This window comes from Meles meles, chromosome 7 (genome assembly GCF_922984935.1).
Source record: "Meles meles chromosome 7, mMelMel3.1 paternal haplotype, whole genome shotgun sequence".
In the NCBI taxonomy this organism is placed as follows: domain Eukaryota; kingdom Metazoa; phylum Chordata; class Mammalia; order Carnivora; family Mustelidae; genus Meles; species Meles meles.
In genome coordinates, this window is record NC_060072.1 from 83,224,336 (window position 1) to 83,244,279 (window position 19,944).

Below are 19,944 nucleotides of genomic sequence, written 5' to 3' on the forward strand. Positions count from 1 at the left end.
AGGGAAGTTGAACATGTTTGAATGGAGAAAAAGAGAATGTGGTAATGGCTAACATGTTTATGGCTTATTATGTATAAAACATGATACTGAGGACTTTTATATCCCTGATCGTATTTAATCCCTGAAAGACCCTCAAGATGAAGCTATTTCTTGTCCTATTTTGAAATGAAGCTACCAGTGCTTGTCTGATTTACATTATTTTGCCCAATGTTACAGAATCTGGATTTGAATTTTGACTTTGAATCTAACTATTATGCCATTATTTTCTAAAAGGAAAACCAAAACTGAAAGAACTAAATGGGCTACTTGGTAGACTAAAATCTGAAAGGAGAGAGTACCGTGAAGGCAGTAAAGAGTTGTAGCCTCAGTTTAGGAATTCCATAGAGAAGGAACCATGTCTTACTGTCTAGTGTTCAGCATGTTACAACCGTCATGGTGATATAGCCGATACAACCAAGACGGGAGTAGTTTGTGTTTCATATGTTAGATGACAGAACTGCCTTCCTGTGGGGTTGGTTCATTTCCAGCTCTCTCAACCATCCCCCTTTGGCATCTAGTAATTCAGGTTCCAAAGTATCTAGAAGACCCTTTATGTTCTGAATGCCCCTGAGCTATCTGGTGCCAGTACGCCCCAGAATTAAACTATATCTCTTCCTCTCTGTCATATCCTGTAATACCCGTAAGCAAAAGTTCATGGAACATGCTGGGGCCTCAGGAAAGGCGAGCTTGGTTGCTTCACTCAGTACTTTTATTCCTCAGTCCATTCCTACTTAATAGGCAGCCATCGATCCACCATCCGCTCAATTTATTTGTTCATTCATCAGACATTTACTGCATGTTTATTCTATTATAGGTCTAAGTGCTGAGGATATCAAGATTAAAAGACATCTCTAGAGGCAAGGGTGGTAATTAAAGAGTAGGTAAGGCCATGGCAGGATTTAATGTTGCTAAGGATGGGAGACATTTGAAGTGTCTGTTGGCTGGGAGTAAGAGCAACGAAGAGGAAAGGATAAAGAGAAAAAGAGGAGGTATTGCTGAAGCAAGCTCAGATGTGAAGAGAAGTGAAAAGGATGCAGTCTTCTGACTCCAGGAAGAGAGATGGTATCTAGCTGTTGATTGGTAGATGGAAAGGCACCTGCAGGAGTTCCCATGAGTGGTTGACGTTTTCTCTGCAAGGAAGGAAGCAAGGTCACTAGCAGAGTGCACTGGTCTGGAGTTGGGTGTGGAATGTGAGGAGCTCCTTGAAGGTTTGGAGCAGCTCCCTAGTGGATGAGTAGGGACCAGAAAGGAGATGGCGGTGTATCCTAGTGGACCGAACTGTAGTAGTAACCATGAATTTATAATAAGGCCAGGTAACACAGTTATGTGTTTCTTTCTGCCAGTACTTAATTGTTAAAATGGCCGTTTATCCACTAGAGAAGTTCCTCTTTTGACTGATTCTCTGGGTCTTCTAATGAGAAAGACATTTTTCTACAAGAGTGAATATCCTTGGGCCTGAACCTTTACATTCTAACTGAAATCATTCCTGACTGATTTCAAAAGGATACAGAAGACACAGTCATGGATCCTGCTAATGGGTCAATCTGGTTTGCCCCTTGTACAGACTCAGGCTGAGTCATCTTCCCTGAAGGAGAGGAAGTCAGAGTGTCTGGTATACTCAGAGCACCTGCTCCCTCCACTGTACAGTGATGTCGGTTTCAGCCTAACAACTTCTCCCTAGGTCACGGTTACTGAACCAGTCACGATTCCCGCTGGCGAGTGACAGAAATGAGCTCTAACTTAAGCAAATAAGGTGTTTATCAGAGGAATGCTAGGGAGCTCACAAATTCCTCTGAAGGGTTGGACAGATAAGCCTGGAAATCAGGCAGCTGGGAGCAGTGCCCCAAGTCCCACTGCAGAGCCATTCTGGGAGAGAAAGCGTGGTTGCTGGTCAGTGGCAGCAGCCCAGATCTGCCGTAACCTCTACTTTGGCCATCTCGGGAACTGGCATTTGCTTTCCAAACCACCCTCGAATGAGTTCTGCTGGACCCAGCTTCTTTGTGTCACTGGCTTCTGAGAGAGAGTCTGGAGTGGTTGGTCTGATTGACAAGGCCTAGCTCATGTGCAAATAGCTGAACTTCACAGGAGACCGGGAAGGAGAATGTGTTTTTCACCAGTGTAGTGGGCATGGGCTCTGGGGAGAGCTGCAGTGTTGAGGGGGCCATAAGGAACAGCAAATGCCTGTTACACTGTCATGAAACACATGAATAAATGTTTCAGTCCTTCTGTATCAGAAGAAGGTCTTAGGTCATTGGACGCTGAGTTTCTCTCTAGTTCCCCCATAGCAAACTACTTTAAATTCTTTGAATTTTCAGTACTTTGAAGGATGTTCTCAGGAGTGTTTGTAGAAGGAATTAATAAGCGTTTGTTGAGTATAGTCTTTGAACAAGCAAGTATTCGGCATAGACCCTGTGCCAAGCACCATGTTGAACATTGTTTGTAGGATTAAAAATGCTTTTATTTTTTTTTTTTTTGTTATTTATTTATTTATTTGGAGGGGGGAGCAACAGAAGGAGAGGGAGGGGGAGAATCTTAAGCAGGCTCCACGTCCAATATGTGGAGCCCGATGGAGGGCTCCATATCGCAGCCCTGAGGTCATGACCTGAGCCAGATGCTTAACCTACTGAGTCACCCAGGCACCCTTGAAAAATGCTTTTAAGCAGTAGTAAAGAAAGAAGCTATCAGGCACGAGAACTGGACTACCATGCAAGAATCAAAATGGAGGTTAGGATCTAGAGTGAAGAAGTACTACCTAGTTCGAAGCAGGATGAGTCTAAAGGAGCTTCCCAAGCTGAGGTTGGAGATATGGCGGGTCTGGTTGCTTGTTCCTGTTTAAGGGAGTTGTAGCTCTTGCTGATTTTTCTCTCACTATTGCGTGCTCAAATTGTAAGAAGCAATTAAATGTATTATATTTGTGAAGCTCTTAGACCAGCCTCTGGTGTGTTGTAAGTACTGTATCACATCATTTATTAAATAAATAAAAATTATACCAATATTCTGTTTCTGATACTTCCACAAAAGATGTTAGGGATTCCACTTGGACTCATATTTAACCAAATACTATGTGTATTTTTTCACTTCTTGGCCTCTGGCCTTTTTCACGCAGCACCATCTGTTTTCTGTTTATCAGCTGCTTTCCGTGTTCTCGGCACTTTGATGGCACTGCAGCTCAGCCTTTCCTCCTCCCCTTGGCAACTGGCAAATCATGGGTGGCGCTCCCTGGGCAAAGTGGTCTTGACTGCTGGGTTCCCTGGATTACCTAGGCCATGATCCACTAATTCCTTTAGCTTATTAACTGCTCAAGTTAAGACAAATGGTTTTTGTTTTGGGGGATTTTTTTTGTCCAACTTTTTCAGTTGTCTTCGGTGGAAGAATTGGTCCAATTAATCTTCTGAGATGACTAGAAATGGAAATTCTAGTTTATGTGCCTTATGTGGTTTAAATTCTACAATCCTCATGAGAACCTCAAAAGGAAATTAGGCTTTCTCTATTCAATAGAGAAGGAAAATGAGGCATAGAGAGTTTGTTTTCTGCCAAGGGCCGAAGAGCTCATAAGTGATGGCACCAGAATTTGAACACAGGCAGTCTGGTTTTAGAGTTTGTACACTGAATCCCTGTCTTCACCCATTTTTCTGATTTCATGATGCAATATAACTGTTTCATCACCAAAACCCTTCTTTTAAAAGGTTAACTAAGTCTCTACCTTGACATGCTTTCCTTCCAGCTTAGGACACAGCCTGACAAAAGCCTAGCCAGATAGAATTTAATATCAATAAATATGGTACATTCTGCATCTTTTCAAATGGCCACGTGACACAGACAGATCTATTATCAATTAATTAATTCCCTATTTTTGTAGGTTTATAAGTGTTTTATACCTTCATGGAAATTTTAATCTTGCAGAGAAAAACATTCTTTCAAATTTTGCCAAAATTGTTTATTTTGTTTGTTGAATTTGTTCAAGGCATGTAGAGATGAAATATATATATCTAAAATTGGAACCATCTGTATATCTGATATGTCTAGAATGCCAGATCTGGTAAATGACATCAGTGAATGGGACTCAGAAACTTCCTTTTTTGTGCCAGACTGCTTATAATTAAAAAAAAAAAAAAAAAAACTTTTGGAATTGAGCCAAAGCCAGAGACTTTTATGCATCCGGAATGGCCCGAAACCCATGGGGACAACCAAGGCCTTCGAGAGTGCTAAGTGAATCCAAGTACACTCCATTGCATTTCATTGCAGGAATCCAACACACCCACAAATCAACAGCGAGAGCACCTTGGTTGCTTACGTGCCATTTTGAGCAGATCTGTCTTTTCATCAGATTCAAACTGGTTTGGTTTGGTTTGGTTTGTCTTAAAAAAGACTTTTTCTGTCCTTGGCCAAACTACAGGGCCTAACATATTTTCCAATTTCTGTTGACAGAAAAAAAGACGAGCATATGAATCTAACCTCATCTGTGATGGCCTGCATTTAGAAGCAACAAGATCGGTAAGTGTTGGATCCTTTCCAATTCCAGGCTAACTGTTGCTCTTGGGAGGCTACATGTCATTTGGGATGCTAGGCTGGCATTTGAAACTTGCAATTCTAGTGATGCTCTAGGCTGGGTGGAAAGGGGGGGCATCCATCAAAATCTGCACTATAGAATGTATTTGCTTCTGATCAAAAGCAGCATACCTTTTTTAGTAGCCAAAGAATGTAATACTGAATGCATGTGTAAATTATTGCTTTCTTCTTTTAAGAGCTTTTTAAAAAGATCTCTTATTTTACAACAAACAATGGCTTATAAAAATTAGTGAATATAATAATAACAAAAATAAAAATCCTCTATATTCTATTTATGCATAAATAACCTTGTGGTCCCACTGAACTTTTTTATTCCTCAAAACATATCTGTTTTTCCCTTTCAAAAAGGGGGATTATTATTTCACAGTTTTATAATTTGCTTTTCTTTCTGCTAATATGTAGTAGATGCATTTCTGTATTGACATCTTTTTCTTATGGACACATAACATAACATTTAATAGATATATAATATACTAATAAGTCCTGCTCTGGGTTAGAAATTTTAAAATTATCGTTAAAATAACACTGCAGTGAATAGTCTAATGTTTTTATTTTTAGTCACCAGTTCGGGTGGAGTGATAGGCAGATTAACAAGTTTGCTTTTCTTCGTTTAAAATAATAGTAATTTTCTGAAAGTATGAAAAGGACTTTAATTACTTGCTCAATAATTTGAACCAAGAAATTATCTTTAAGGCAAAAATGTCTGATGGCATGCAAGTCTGTTTTTATTTCATCTTTGTTTTTACCAGCGTCCTGTGTTTTGACTACCAGCAACGTAAGAACAATCCATATGTGTTTTAAAATTATGAAAATAATCGGTTTGGTTTCCTGGTTTATGTTTTATTCTTCCATTGTAGGTTTTGGATGATAAGCTTGTGTTTGTAAAAGTACATGCCCCATGGGAGGTGTTATGTACATACGCTGAGATAATGCACATCAAATTGCCTCTGAAACCCAATGATCTGAAAACCCGGTCCTCAGCCTTTGGTAATTTCAGCTGGTTTACCAAAGTCCTCCAAGTGGATGAAAGTATCATCAAGCCAGAGCAAGAGTTTTTCACTGCCCCATTTGAGAAGAACCGGATGAATGATTTTTATATTCAGGATAGAGATACTTTCTTCAATCCAGCCACCCGAAGCCGCATTGTAAGTCTAAACCAAATTTAGTTGCTGTCTTTGAGTAATTTGGAACCTGCTGCTTGAATAATTAGTGGTCTGGTGTGGTTGGTTTAGTTTCGTTTTTAAAAGCTGCCCCACCCCCACCCCTCACTGAAAAGAAAACAGGTTCCTGTTACAATAGTAAACAATGGTTGGTTAGTTACACATTAATGCATTCATTCTGTTTTGTAATTTTTTTTAGGTTTACTTCATCCTCTCTCGGGTCATGTATCAAGTAAGAGACAATGTTAAAAAGTTTGGGATTAACAGACTTGTCAGCTCTGGGATCTACAAAGCAGCTTTTCCTCTCCATGATGTAAGTCAAATGGCAAGAATGAAACAAAATACCCAAGGCATACTTCACTGTGAATAGAGAAGGGCTAATCTTCTTAACCTTGAGTTTCTTCTTCCATAAAATGAAGATGGTCTATGACAAGATTACAAGCTCATTGAGGGCAGGAACTGGGTTATTTTGGGCCATAGAGAAGGCCGTCAGTTTGAACAGTCAATGAACGGATGATGGAAACAGTAGCCATCTCGTAGTGCGCATATAGAGCTGTGCTGGTGAGCAGTTAAGATCATGGGCTCTGGGGCTTGCTCTCCCACTTTCGAGCTGGATGACCTCGTAAAAGTCACCTAGCCTCTCACTACCTCAATTTCCTCATCAATAAAATGGGGATAATTATCATACTTACGTCATAGAGTTATGAGGATTAATTAAATTAATCCCTGTCAAATGTTACCACCATCGCTGGCATGTAGTATAAGCAATAGCTCTGTTTATAATTACTGACAGATGTTATTATCAACTAGAAAAGTATTGGTTCTTTTTAAGCAAAATTCGTGTTAGATCTTCTCACTCATAATTTTCTAGAACACAGGCTTTTTCCCCCTGAAATACCATTTTCTTCCTGTGTCCTAGACTATCGCAAGGCTTTTACAAAGGCATCTGTCAGAGTTCTCGTCCCGATGGCAATGCTGCAGGGTGTTGACATTTTTTAAGGACTCCATTCTGAGATGACAGCAGCTCCTCAAATTCAAGAGCACTTCTGTGGCCGATAACATCTCTCATGAAATGAGAATTTTAAAATGTGACTGCTTCAGACCCTTAACGATAAATGCAGGGATATTATATCTAAGCTCTTTAGGTAAATTCTGTCATTGAAATAAATTAAATACTATATTATAGTGTGCGGTAGCTTTGTCACATTCACTGTCAATTTACCTGAATCTCTAAGACCAAGAAAGCCAAGAGTGAGATTGATCATTCTGCTGGGTAGTACGTGTACGTGTGGATGACGATGTTATTGAAATGTGCTGTATATGATAATAAACTAGGATACAGAAGAGCTACTTGAGGCACATGTGTAAATAGAGAGCACAGAGCTGACTGGAGAAGTAGATTCTGAACTTCCTGGTGAAGAGACCCAATATGGCAGCCCAGCCTGAGGGGCCATGTGTTTTATATTTGCTGGCAAAATTAGTCATTATAGCATGACACAAACTTTAGAGACACTTAAGAACAGCTGTCATGAATATTCATGTGGGATGCCAGAGTTCAGTAGTATTCAGTTGGCATCCGCCCATGCCCAGTTCTTTCCTGCTAAAGCCTCTTTCAGTGGCAGTGATCCCACATCCCGCCTAAGGAGTGATCCCGTGTGGCATTTGGAAGGGAAGTGAACGGAGGTCAGGACCTATGTTAAGGCTTACCTGGTGATAATCTGGTTCTAGTACAGGAGGGAGAAAAACGAGTCAGATGGGAAGAGTGACTGAGTTTACGTAGCGGCAAGAACCTTTGTTTTTTGAGTAAACGAAGTATATAATATGTCATACTTCTTTGTTGTTCATATTCTGCATGTTGTCCCAGAGTGACTGCTGAATTGGGGGGACAAAGAGGCCTGGGTTTTAGAATTGACCTTGGTACTAACCAGCGAAGGCCCTGGTTCCCCCCGGGGCATCCAGGGAGGGTGTGGGCTGCCAGGTGTTCCTCCATTGTGGCCGTTTTGCACTTGAGCAGCCCAATTTTTAACTGTTTAGGAGTTGGCACGCTTGTGGGACGTGAGGCATCTCTGGGGCTCCCACAAGGAACCTGAGGTGTTCTCTAGGGTTATAACAACCAAGTATTCCTCCCCACCCACATTTTCAAGTGGCCTCAAGCAATCAATAATACCACTGGTTGAAAATCACTAAAAATTAGATGATCCATCCATCCTTTCCAGCAAAGGAGAGCCCCCTATTCCTGTGAAGTACGAGTACCATATTGAATAAACAGATCTGTGAACACCTAGTGCTTATATGCTCACTTGTTTGCTTCTGCTTCGCAGTGCAACTTCAACCATAAGTCAGAGGATGTCAGCTGCCCGAGTGAACGGTACCTTCTGTACAGGGAGTGGGCTCATCCACGAAGTATATACAAAAAGCAGCCCTTGGATCTTATCAGGTGAGGTGTATAGAGAACATGCCAGTGGGAGGACTCAGGTTGCTCTCTGGCATTGACGTGACAGTATTCAAAGAGGATTGCCACCCAGGGAAGCTCACCCAGACCCCTGAACTTCGTTGCCCACAGCTTTTTTTTTTTTTTTTTTTTTAAAGATTGGTATTTATTTATTTATTTGACAGACAGAACACAAGTAGGCAGAGAGGCAGGTGGGGGGTGGGTGGGAAGCAGGCTCCCTGCTGAGCAGAGAGCCCACTGCGGGACTCGATCCCAGAACCCTGGGATCATGATCTGAGCTGAAGACAGAGCCTTTAACCCACTGAGCCACCCAGGCACCCCTGCCCACAGCCTTTTTTTATTTTATTTTATTTATTTATTTGACAGAGATCACAAGTAGGCAGAGAGGCAGGCAGAGAGAGAGGAGGAAGCAGGCTCCCCGCTGAGCAGAGAGCCCGATGTGGGGCTCAATCCCAGGACCCTGATATCATGACCTGAGCCGAAGGCAGAGGCTTTAACCCACTGAGCCCCCAGGTGCCCCTGCCCACAGCTTTTTATTGAGGATTTGTTAGATAGGCATGAGTCACTGAATCATTGCCCTTGTGGCTCAGTCTCCAATCCCTTCCTTTCCCAACATACTATGGCTCAAAGCCCCCCAGTCCTCTAGTCACATGGTTGGTCTTCCTGGCCTGGCCAGTCTCCATCCTGAGTCATCCCATTAGCACAGACTAGGGGCCCTCCATGAGTCACCTCATTGGCATCAACTGTTGGGTGGGGTCCTAGGGGTTCTTCGGGAGTAACAAAGACACCCTTATCTTGGGAAATTCCAAAGGTTTAGAGGTTACCTCCCAAAATTGGGAATAAAGACCCACCATAGTCCTCATTACACAGGAGTAAATGTTAGATTTAGCTTAAATTGTATGGTAAGAGACACAAGTTTTCACTGCTTGCCTGTATCTGCTGTTAGATACTGTTTCACTATATCTAACAAGGTGTGATGACTAGCTCAGCATTTATTTTCTGAAAACACCAAGGTCAGCTGCTCTCCAGAAACTTTTGTTGTTTGGGCAAGGCTGCTGGAGAGAGAGACAGACCCAAAATAATCAACAAACAAATAAAAATAAAGAAGTAAACAAAATTTCTGATTGAAATGAAGAAACGCCATGATGAGTTGGGGTGAGGGGAAGGAAGTGAAGAAAGTTACGTTTGAGTGGGCAACAGATGAATTAAGACCTGAATAGTGAAGAGGAGCGAGGATTTTGTGGATTAGGAAGAAGTCATTCTTAGACTGGGGCAGTTTGCACGATGGCCCATGAGGTACAGGGTCACTGGCAAGTATGAGGAAATATCGAAGACCTGTGCTAAGGAGAGAAGAATGAGACACAGGTTAGAAGGGGGGTAGCTGGATCACGGAAAAGAGGTTAGATTTTAAGGTCAGTGAGAAGCACTTGTGATGCTTTAAGTACTCCAATAATTTTACCTCATTCACACTTTGCAAAGATAATTTGGGGAATGGCTGACAGGGGCCCAGGAAGCAGGGAGAGCAGGTAGGAGGCTGTCGGAGGGGCCAGAGGAGAACTCTTAGCAGCACAGTTGGAATGGGTGGTAGGGGAGTCCGTGGGACTTGGTTGTGGGTTGGATGTGGAGAGCGAGGAGGGGAGAGGCAGGTTCCCCCAGGTTGGCCTGGAGCCAAGTGCCTGTTTTTTTCTATCTCACCTCAGAGCCCACTGACATGGGAAAACCACTTGACATTAAAAGTGAGAGTTTTAAAACATTGAAGAGTTCTTGTTTTGCTTTGTTTTACATTTTCTTATGGAAAATTCAAACATACACAAAAATAGAACAGTACAGCAAAACTGCCTATATCTTTCTCCCACCTCCAAAAATTATGAACTCCTCACTAGTCATGTTTCATTTTTTTCTCTACCTCCTTCCCATCCCTTTCCATTGGAGCATTTTGAAGAAAACCCCAAATATCATTATATTTCATATATTTCATTCTGTTTTAAATGCAATCTGAATACTTAAAATCATCAAAAAGCCATGTTCAGTTTTTCCTGATTATCACAAAAAGTTGTTTTGTTTTGTTTTTTTTTAACAATTTTTTAGTTCAGATCAGAGAACCAAACAAGGTCCAGATGGTGCAATTAATGTGTTTCTCAGTTGTCTTCTAATCTTTCCATTTCTTTCTTCCTTGTGACTGTGGAGGAGTTTCTCCATTCTCTCTTTTACTGACTTCATTCTTCCTTGTGCTGGTGTTGGACTTGTTGCTGTGTCCTGTGTATTTGCTTCAGCTAAGTAATTTGTTCCTCGTTTGAAAGTTTGATCTGATTGTGGTTCAGCTTTGTACAAGAATACTTAATATGTGGAGTTTCATACTTCTACCAGAAGCTACATAATGTACTGTTTTCTTCTGCGTGTGATGATAGCAACCATTAGTGATCATTGCTTAGAGTCATTTCATAAGGGGTTTTATTTTGCTATTTCATTTGGTCATACTCTAATTTCTTCATTTTTTTAACTGGATTACAGTCATAAAGAGGCATTTTCTCTCATTAACTCCAGGTATTCTGTAGGATAAAATTTTAAAAGAGGGTGTTTTTACATATGTAAACATTTGAAGCTGATACTCACATGTGATTTTCTTTTATGTTAAACCTAAACCATCTGATGGCAGGGTATTGGGTTCTTAATCATCCTTTGTTGATTTTTTGGTAAAGAGAACAATTTCCCCACTATTTTAAGTATATTTCACTAAGGAAAATGCATTTTTTTTTCCGTAACTATTCCCTGTCCCTGGTCCACATGTTCCTTTCCTTGCTTCCCACTAGTAACCCCTTGAGCATTTGGGCTGTTAAACCTTCATCTGTGGGCCCCAGGGATTACCTGAAGGGAAAATCAGTTCTTTTCCATAAAGCAAACCAAATAAACCAGAAAAAAGCAACTGGAGGAAACAGATTTTGTACAGAAAAAAAAAAAAAAAAAGAAAAGGAAAGAAAAACTACCTCCCAAACTCCCATTTTTACCCTCAGAGTGAGAAAAGAAACTATGATATCCATAAGAAAGGATAGGAGTTCTATAAAAAAAAGGATCATTCCAAGGATAAAATGTGATTCTTAAAAATGTAATAGAACAGGAAAACCCTAATCATAGCATTAGAAAATAAAGTTGAAGAAATTGTACAGAACACAGAGCAAAAATATAAAAAGAGAGAAAATAAAAAGGACAGGAAGAAATAAAAATTAGAAGGTCAGTCCAGGAGATGCAATGAACAAATAGTAGGGTGCTAGGAATGAGAACAGAGACAACATGGGGAAGAAATCAGAGCAGTGTCTGAACCATATTGAAGAACAATAGAGAGCATGAGGGGTCACTCATGTCAAGCAGTGATGTCAGGAATCAGGAAGACAGCCAAAAGAGATGAGCTGAGAACAGCTAACACTAGAACATGCAGGTGGTACCAAGAACTGATGATTGGCAAAGCCAAGAGCTGATGGAAGAACCGAGAACTGACCATAACTAGAACTGGAAGAGGCCTGGGAAGGCTAAAGACTGATAAAACTTTTCTAAAAAAGGGAGGACTTCTGCAGCAAACTGTCAGATTCTCCAGATTCGGACTTTTCCTTTTCTGACCACATTTGAAGGGCAGTGGCCCCAGATTGGTCTCTGAACATAATAGAGACCCTCCACTGCTTGAACATAATAAGCACTAAGTGCCAAGAGTGGACCCGGACTGGACTGAGTCCTCATCTCACCTGTATGCTCAGGGATTGACTGCATTTGCTTCATTAATTTCTTACCCTCATTGTATCTTGTCTGTTGTGTGACTTTGTATTGTATCTTGTCCTGTGTGGCGTGTATGAAGCCAGATCAAATGTGTAGGGAAGTGTCATTGAGTTTGGAGTCCCGAACCTGTTACAGTTGTGCAAATCTTGCTTTATGAGTGCATAAAGCTGACATTGTGGAAAGGCACAACTCGTACCTACACACCTTTATAGCACACTTGGGACAGGAACTGATTGTGCTGGGTCTCCAGATGGAAGGAGCTTACTGAGAGCTCAGAGGATGAAAATAGAGCCAGCCAGTCACCTCAGCATGTCATCAATCATGACAACATGACACCTCAGGACACTGAAGACAAAAAGAAGATCCTGAGAACTTCCAGAAGGAGAAACAGAACCTCCAGAAGGAGAAACCTTCATTTGAAGGAGCAAGTCTCAGAATAACTCTGAACTCCTCAACGGCAACACTGCAGGTAGAAGAAAAGAGAGCAATAACTTCAAATTTCCAAGGGATGTGATTTCTTACTTTCCAATTCCACAGATGGTCAAGCTGTTGAAATAAGCATGAGGAACTTTTGCCATTTAAACGTGCAAAGTAATGGAGGAGTTGCTCCACGAAGGAAGAGGAAAACATGGCTTCAGGAAACAGGGATTCCCAGCTTAAGAGAAAAATGGAGAGATCCCAGGTGATAGCACTGTGCAGGATTAGAGAATCATTAATCCGGGTTGGAGAAGATCTGATGGATTCATTCAAGGAGATGAAATCAATAGACTACCTCATGTGTTTGAAAGTACTGAGAAAATTACACGTTAGGTCAAAGTCTGGGTTTGAATTGTTGGTAAGCATACAGAAAACTAAGCAGTGAACCACCATGACAATTACTAGAACTTTCTGGCTCCTTGCTGAGTATATACTTTTAACTTAGATCAAAAAGCTGAATTTTTAGAAATCGATGTTAAGAACTGGAATGTTCTTGGCAGAAAGAATGATCAGAATATCATATTTGAAAGAATTATTATATTTTATTCCCAGCCTTTCAGCAGGAACTTGGAGGCAGTTTTCAGTCTGGATTCAAAAATTCTTTCTGATCTTCTTGCCTCCAATATAATGTAGGTATCTCTGGAAACAATGAACTCCCTGTCATGCTAAGTATCCAAGCAGGGACTGCCTGACTAGCTCTAAATGAGGCAGAATATTTTTACTATTGGAGAGTTGGACCAATAACCTCTAACATTCTTTCCAGTTTTAAGTGTGGCATTTCCAGTGGGGATGGTTGATAAGAACATACCACAGAAAGCCTAACAGCCAAGATGTTGCAAACCCATTGCCAAGCTTTTCTTTCTCAGCACTATCCTGAGCCTGTCATAGGCCTACAGTCTATGAGTCAGACAGCAAAGCCCCAGTCACATAAAAATGCAACACTTGGTTCCTCCTGACTCCTGATTGTATGTCTGGGCCAGTCCTTCCTTATCCCCAGGGATTAGCCTACATCCAGGCCTACCACCTCTGAAGCGGACGGCTGGTTCAGCCCAGGGATGTTCCCGTCTGAAGGGAGTCTTCAGGGACTTCAGGCCTTCCTCAGAGCTTAGTCCCCACCAGGCTAAGCCCAAGGACCTCAACCCAGCCCCCTACTACTGAGCCGGAAGTCTCATAGAGGTCTTTAAGGAAGCAGAGAGCTAAGTAAATTATAGCTTCTGTGGGCCAGAAGCTACTGGCTACTGAGCCGGGAGTGACTCAGTCTAGGAAAGTATCAACAACAGCAGCCATCCCCTAACAATCATCTCAGTGTTCTCCTCCTCACCTCTCAACTCTTTCCTAGTCCTGAACTGCATCTGTCTCCCTTTCAGGAATAGTCTGGTGCGGCTTCCTGCCCTACCTCCTTTCTTCCAGCGGGGCCTCCTGGACTCTTCCCCTTATCAGTTTTCACAACTTAGAGAAAATGGAAGTGCTAGATGTAAGGAATACAGCCCAGTGGATTCCTCAGTCATTGTCAGTGACTTCTCATCCGTCCTTGTATTTGTGATTTACACTAATTTATTTCTGATTTACATTACACTGGCTCCAAGGGAGTTCCCTAGACAAGCAAAAGCAAGTAACCGGGAGCAAATTGTTCATGTTCATTTGTCTCATGCATGTTACAGTCTTTTGGAGAATGTATCAGATGTGTTCGTGTTTACGAAGAATGATGGTGATGTCTTCTGTTTGGTTACTGTGTAGCATTGTTTTTTCCTTCACCCTGTTCTGACTTTGCTTCACCAGGCTTACCAGTGATCTGTAGTTCTAGGATATGTAAAATACTTGTTTCTTAGTGGAATTTGGGATCTTTATGAAAAGGAACATGTTTTAAGTATGAATTGAGTAAGAGGTCCAAGCTTAAAGCCTCTGGTATTTAAAATCAGAAATTGAGGTTGGGATGAAGATGTAAAGTGGTTCGGTGTGTCTTCTAAAAACAATTTCTGTCTTTCTTCAGGAAATATTACGGAGAAAAGATTGGAATCTACTTTGCCTGGCTGGGCTACTATACTCAGATGCTCTTGCTGGCCGCAATAGTAGGAGTGGCTTGCTTTCTCTATGGCTATTTTAATCAAAATAACTGTACATGGAGGTGAGTTCTGTTTATTCCTTGTTACCGTGAGGAAAAATTTTGATGAGAGATTCAAAAATTCCCAAAACCAAAAATTTGAAAATTTTGATTAGATATACAGTTATTTTCAGGGCCTTAGACTGTTTTAGTAAAAAGAAGACTCATCAGAGAACACTTACTGCCTTGGATGATATATCCCTTTTGTCCTGAGTATAATAACTAAGTGAAATGGAAAAAAATTTTTTTTTTAGATAATGCAGCCCAGTTTCTGACAGGAATATTACCCTTAGGAAACACTCCAATTTTTTAAGACAATACTGTATTTGAAAAAGAAAAGCGGTCTGGAGGGAGGATTGTCCTTGAACTTCTGCTCCCCAGAGGAATGTTCCGCTCAGGCCTACAGATGGGAGCCAAGAGCAGCTCTGATTTCTTCAATTTTTCAGAAGCAAAAAGTTGATAAAATTGGTATTTTTATGCTTTTAGAAATGGCTTTTTAATATATATTAGGAAATTGGTGTTTAGAAATTCAAGTAAACAATACTTTTGTTTTTGTTTTACTTTTAAAAAAATTAGGCCTTACAGTGTTATGGGGAAAAAAGTAAGTGATAAACAATTAGTTTGTGTTTGGTGTTAGAATTAAAATACCAGCTGCACTGTCTAAAGGGAAAAAGCATGGATGCCAGAACATTGAATTTCCCCATCACTGGGGAATTGTCATTATGTTCTGAATTGTCATTATGCCTCTGCTTTTGGTAGTCTCAACCTTTAGAAGGGATGCCACACTGAAGCAGGCATTTTCTTGTGTTCACCTGGCCTCTCTCCAGCTGTGACAGCCAGATCAAAATTTCTGGGCACCAGCAGTGAGCTAGCTGATGACCAGATTTTTCTAGCCCCAAGCATATCAGCCTGGCTCCCGAGGCAGGAAGCTTACATGGCAGCTCTGATGTATAGGCATAATTATCCATTCTATTTAACGGAGAATTCTGAGCATTTTGTACCCATTATGGCTTCTTAGCTAGAAAGCTGCAGATGGTCTTTGAAGTACTCTCTTCTCTTCACTGAAAATAAGAGTTCAGGGCCAGAGGCTGAATGTTGCTACCTTTTGCCTAAATTTGTCTCTGGCTTCTCCATTATTTTGTATACTCTTCCAACCAAAAAACCAAAAACCATAAAACAACATCTCAAAAATATATTTTAAAGTGCAAATTAGCATTTTTATAAGGTTCTTGCATTGTGGCTGTCCTCATTACAGGTCATTTTATACAAACACCCTGATGGTCACGGCCATGTTTTCTACTATTTCACACATACTACTTTACAGAAATCTGGGGCAGGGTCTTGGGGATATACGCCCTGTGCTCAGAACTGTTGGGGCTTTAATTACTTACATTAAGTATTTTTAAAAATACATGCATTTAAATATTTTCAGTTAAGTTTATTACATGCTGAGTAGATTCACAGGAATAGAAAATGTATTTAGGGTCTAAGGAATAATGATCCCTCACCAGTTTAAGGAAAACAACATTACTGTTAACTGGGAAATGCTTCCCTCAGTTGCATTCCCACACTTTCCACTTTGGAAATCAGAACTGCAGTAAATTTTGATTATTTATCATTCCTTTACATAGACTATATATTCTTTATCACATATATTTGTATCCCTCCCTACAAAATATATTTCATTTTGTGTGCTCTTGAAAATACGCATTTGTAAGTGGAGGATACTATAGGTATTTCCTCTTCCTCAAAATCTTTTTTTTTTTTTTAAACTTAAAATTTATTTATTTATTTATTTATTTATTTTTAATTGATTTATTTTTTTCAGCATAACAATATTCATTGTTTTTGCACCACACCCAGTGCTCCATGCAATACGTGCCCTCCCTATTACCCACCACCTGGTTCCCCCAACCTCCCACCCCCGCCCCTTCAAAACTCTCAGGTTGTTTTTCAGAGTCCATAGTCTCTTATGGTTCGCCCATTTATTTATTTATTTATTTATTTATTTATTTATTTATTTATTTTAAATTCATTTATTTTTTTCAGTGTAACAGTATTCATTGTTTTTGCACAACACCCAGTGCTCCATGCAATACGTGCCCTCTCCTCTTCCTCAAAATCTTACGTTTAAAGCTTATGTCCCTCTTTAAATATACCAGGTTTATTGAGATATGATTCACATACTGTAAAGTGTGCCCTTTCACAGAGTACAGTTGAGTGGGTTGCCTTTTCACTTACTTGATGGTGTCCTTTGAAACACAACAGTTTTTAATTTTAAGGAAGCCTAGTTTACCTAATTTTTTTCTTTGATTGTGCTTTTGGTATCGTACCTTAGAAAGCATTTTTATACAGAGTCATGAAGATTTGATCAGTGTTTAGCATCTAAAAGTTTTATAGATTTAGGTCTGTGATTCATTTTTTACCAGGTATGTATCCAGGGGTCTCAGCACCATTATTGAAATATTTCTCCATAGGATTATCTGAGCACTGTTGTCAAAAGCCAGTTGGCTAGAGGTGTAAGAGTTTGTTTATGGACTCTCAATTGTTTTCCATCGGTCTCTATGTCTGCCCTTTTTGCAAATACATACCATATTGATTACTGTAGCTTTGTTAGTAAGTTTTGAAATTGAAAACTTCACACAATGTTTTCTTCCTTTGCATTCCATGTTAATTTTAGGATCAGCTTGTCCATTTCTGCAAAAAAGCCAGAATTGCATTAAATCTGCAAATCAATATTAAGACTTCTGATCTATGAACATAGAATGTCTTCCCATTTATGTAGGTCGTCTTAAATTTCTATTAATAAACTATTTTGTAGTTCTCACTATTGAAGTTTGACACTTCTTTTCTCAAATTAATTCTAAGTAATTTATTTTTTTGATGCCATTATAAATGAAATTGCTTCCTTCATTTCATTTTTGGATTATTCATTGCTAGTGTATGACATATAATTGCTTTTTGTATATTAATTTTGTGTCTTATAACCTTGATGGGCTGGCTTATTAATTCTAAGTTCTTTGACACATTTCTTAGAATTTTAATATACACTGTCATGTCATCTCAAATAAAAATAGTCTTACTTCTTTACAGTCTGGAGGCTTTTATTTTCCTTGTGTGGTTGCCATGATTAGACTTTCCAGTATAACATTAATCTTAAGAGGGAAACATTCAGTCTTTCACCAGTAAGGATAACATTTGCTATGGGTTTTTCATAATTGTTCTCTATCGAGTTGAGAATTTCCCTTCTATTCGGAGTTTTTATTTGTTACTCTGTTAAAATGACATATTATATGAATTGATTTTTGTATGTTGAACTATCCTTGCATTCCTGGATACATCCCACTTGATGATGATTCTTTCTATATGTTACTAGATTTGATTTGCTAGTATTTTGTTGAGGAATTTTGCATCTGTATTCATAAGAGATAGTGGTCTTTAGTTTTCCTCTGACATCTTGGCCTGATTTTGTTATCTGTAACATTGGTCTCATAGAATGAATTAGGAAGTGTTCCCACTTCTTTATTTTAAGAAGGGTTTGTGAAGCATTTGTGTCGCTTCTTTAAATGGCTGATAAAATTCCCTAGTGAAGCCATCTGGGCATAGGCATTTCTTCATGGGAATTTATTTATTTATTTATAAAGATTTTATTTATTTATTTGACAGACAGAGATCACAAGTAGGCAGAGAGAGAGAGGAAGGGAAGCAGGCTCCCTGCTGAGCAGAGAGCCCAATGTAGGGCTCTCTTCATGGGAATTTTTTTTTTTAATTTTTTAAATTACTAATTCAATCTCTTTACTTGCTATTGGTCCATTAAAATTTTCTGTTTCTTCTTGAGTCAGCTTCAGTTATTTACTTCTTTCTAGGAATTTGTTTCATCCAGATTACTTAATTTGTTAGCATGTAATTATCCATAGTATTCCCTTATAATCCTTTTTTACTGATTTTTCTATTTGTCTATTCTCTATTTCTTTTTTTTTTTGCCTTTTGCCTCTCATTTGACTGTTTAATTCATTTACATTTAATGTCATTTTTTTCCTGTTTTCTTTTTTTCTCTACTCTTCTATTATGACCTTTTTTTGTGTAAAACAGATATTTTCTAGTATACCATTTTTTTCTTTTAAAGATTTTATTTATTTATTTGACAGAGAAATCACAACTAGGCAGAGAGGCAGGCAGAGAGAGAGAGAGGGAAGCAGGCTCCCTGCTTGAGCAGAGAGCCCCATGCGGGACTCGATCCCAGGACCCTGAGATCATGACCTGAGCCGAAGGCAGTAGCTTAACCCACTGAGCCACCCAGGTGCCCCTCTAGTATACCATTTTAATTCCAGTTTGTTTCTTACTTTTTTGTTGTTATTTTCTTAAGTGGTTGCCCTGGAGATTGTAATGAATATCTTGTTGTAAAGCAATTTCATTCAGTTTTAATGCCAACTTAATTTCCAGTGCTATGCAGAAACTTTACTTCAGTATAAGTCTTTTCCCTTTGTGCTCTTATTCTCATACAAATTACATCTTTATGCATTATAAGCCCATCAGCACAGTTTTATAATTATTGTTTTATGTAGTTGTCTCTTCCTCAGAAGAAAATAATTACATACAAAAATATATTTATAGGGGTGCCTGGGTGGCTCAGTGCATTAAGTTTCTGCTTTTGGTTTGGGTCATGATCCCAGAGTCCTGGGATCAAGCCCCGCATCGGGCTCCCTGCTCAGTGGGGAGCCTGCTTCTCCCTCTCCCTTCCTGCTGCTCATGTTCTCTCTCTCAGACAAATTAATAAAATCTTTAAAAATATATATATAAAAATATATATAAATATATAAAAAATATAAAATATATATATGTATGTATATGTATGTGTGTGTATGTGTGTGTATATATATACACACATACATATGTATATATATGTATACACATATACATAACACCATATAAATAGTGTTATGTATACATATTATATATATACATATGTGTATATATACACACATATATACATATTATATATACACATATGTGTGTGTATATATATATAGTGTTATTTACCTGTGTATATACATATATATGTGTATATATATATAGTGTTATTTACCTTTGTAGTTACCTCTACCAAGTGCTCCTTATTTCTTCAGGTGAGTTTGAGTAACTGTCTAGTGTTCTTTCATTTAAGCCCGAAGGACTTTCTTTAGTGGCTCTAGTGGGGCAGGTCGGCTAGCAACATGTTCTTTCAGGTTTTGTTTATCTAGAAATGTTTTAATTTCTCCATTTTTTTTTTTTTTTGAAGAACACTTTTGGTAGATATAGAATACTTGATTGACCCATTTTTTTCTTCCTTTTTTTTTGTTTTTAAAGATTTTTATTTATTTATTTATTTGATAAATGGCGAG

At 39.3% G+C, this 19,944-nt stretch overlaps 1 protein-coding gene across 3 annotated transcripts in view; it reads left to right on the top strand.

Annotated features, from left to right (window-relative positions):
- Positions 1-19,944, top strand: part of ANO6 (anoctamin 6) — a 185,427-nt gene that overhangs the window by 115,022 nt on the left and 50,461 nt on the right. For all 3 annotated transcript variants that reach the window (XM_046010920.1, XM_046010921.1, XM_046010922.1), the window contains 5 exons: positions 4,468-4,533; positions 5,466-5,753; positions 5,968-6,081; positions 8,090-8,205; positions 14,453-14,587. In XM_046010920.1, the coding sequence (XP_045866876.1) occupies positions 4,468-4,533; positions 5,466-5,753; positions 5,968-6,081; positions 8,090-8,205; positions 14,453-14,587 (719 nt within the window). The remainder of the gene's footprint in view (positions 1-4,467; positions 4,534-5,465; positions 5,754-5,967; positions 6,082-8,089; positions 8,206-14,452; positions 14,588-19,944) is intronic.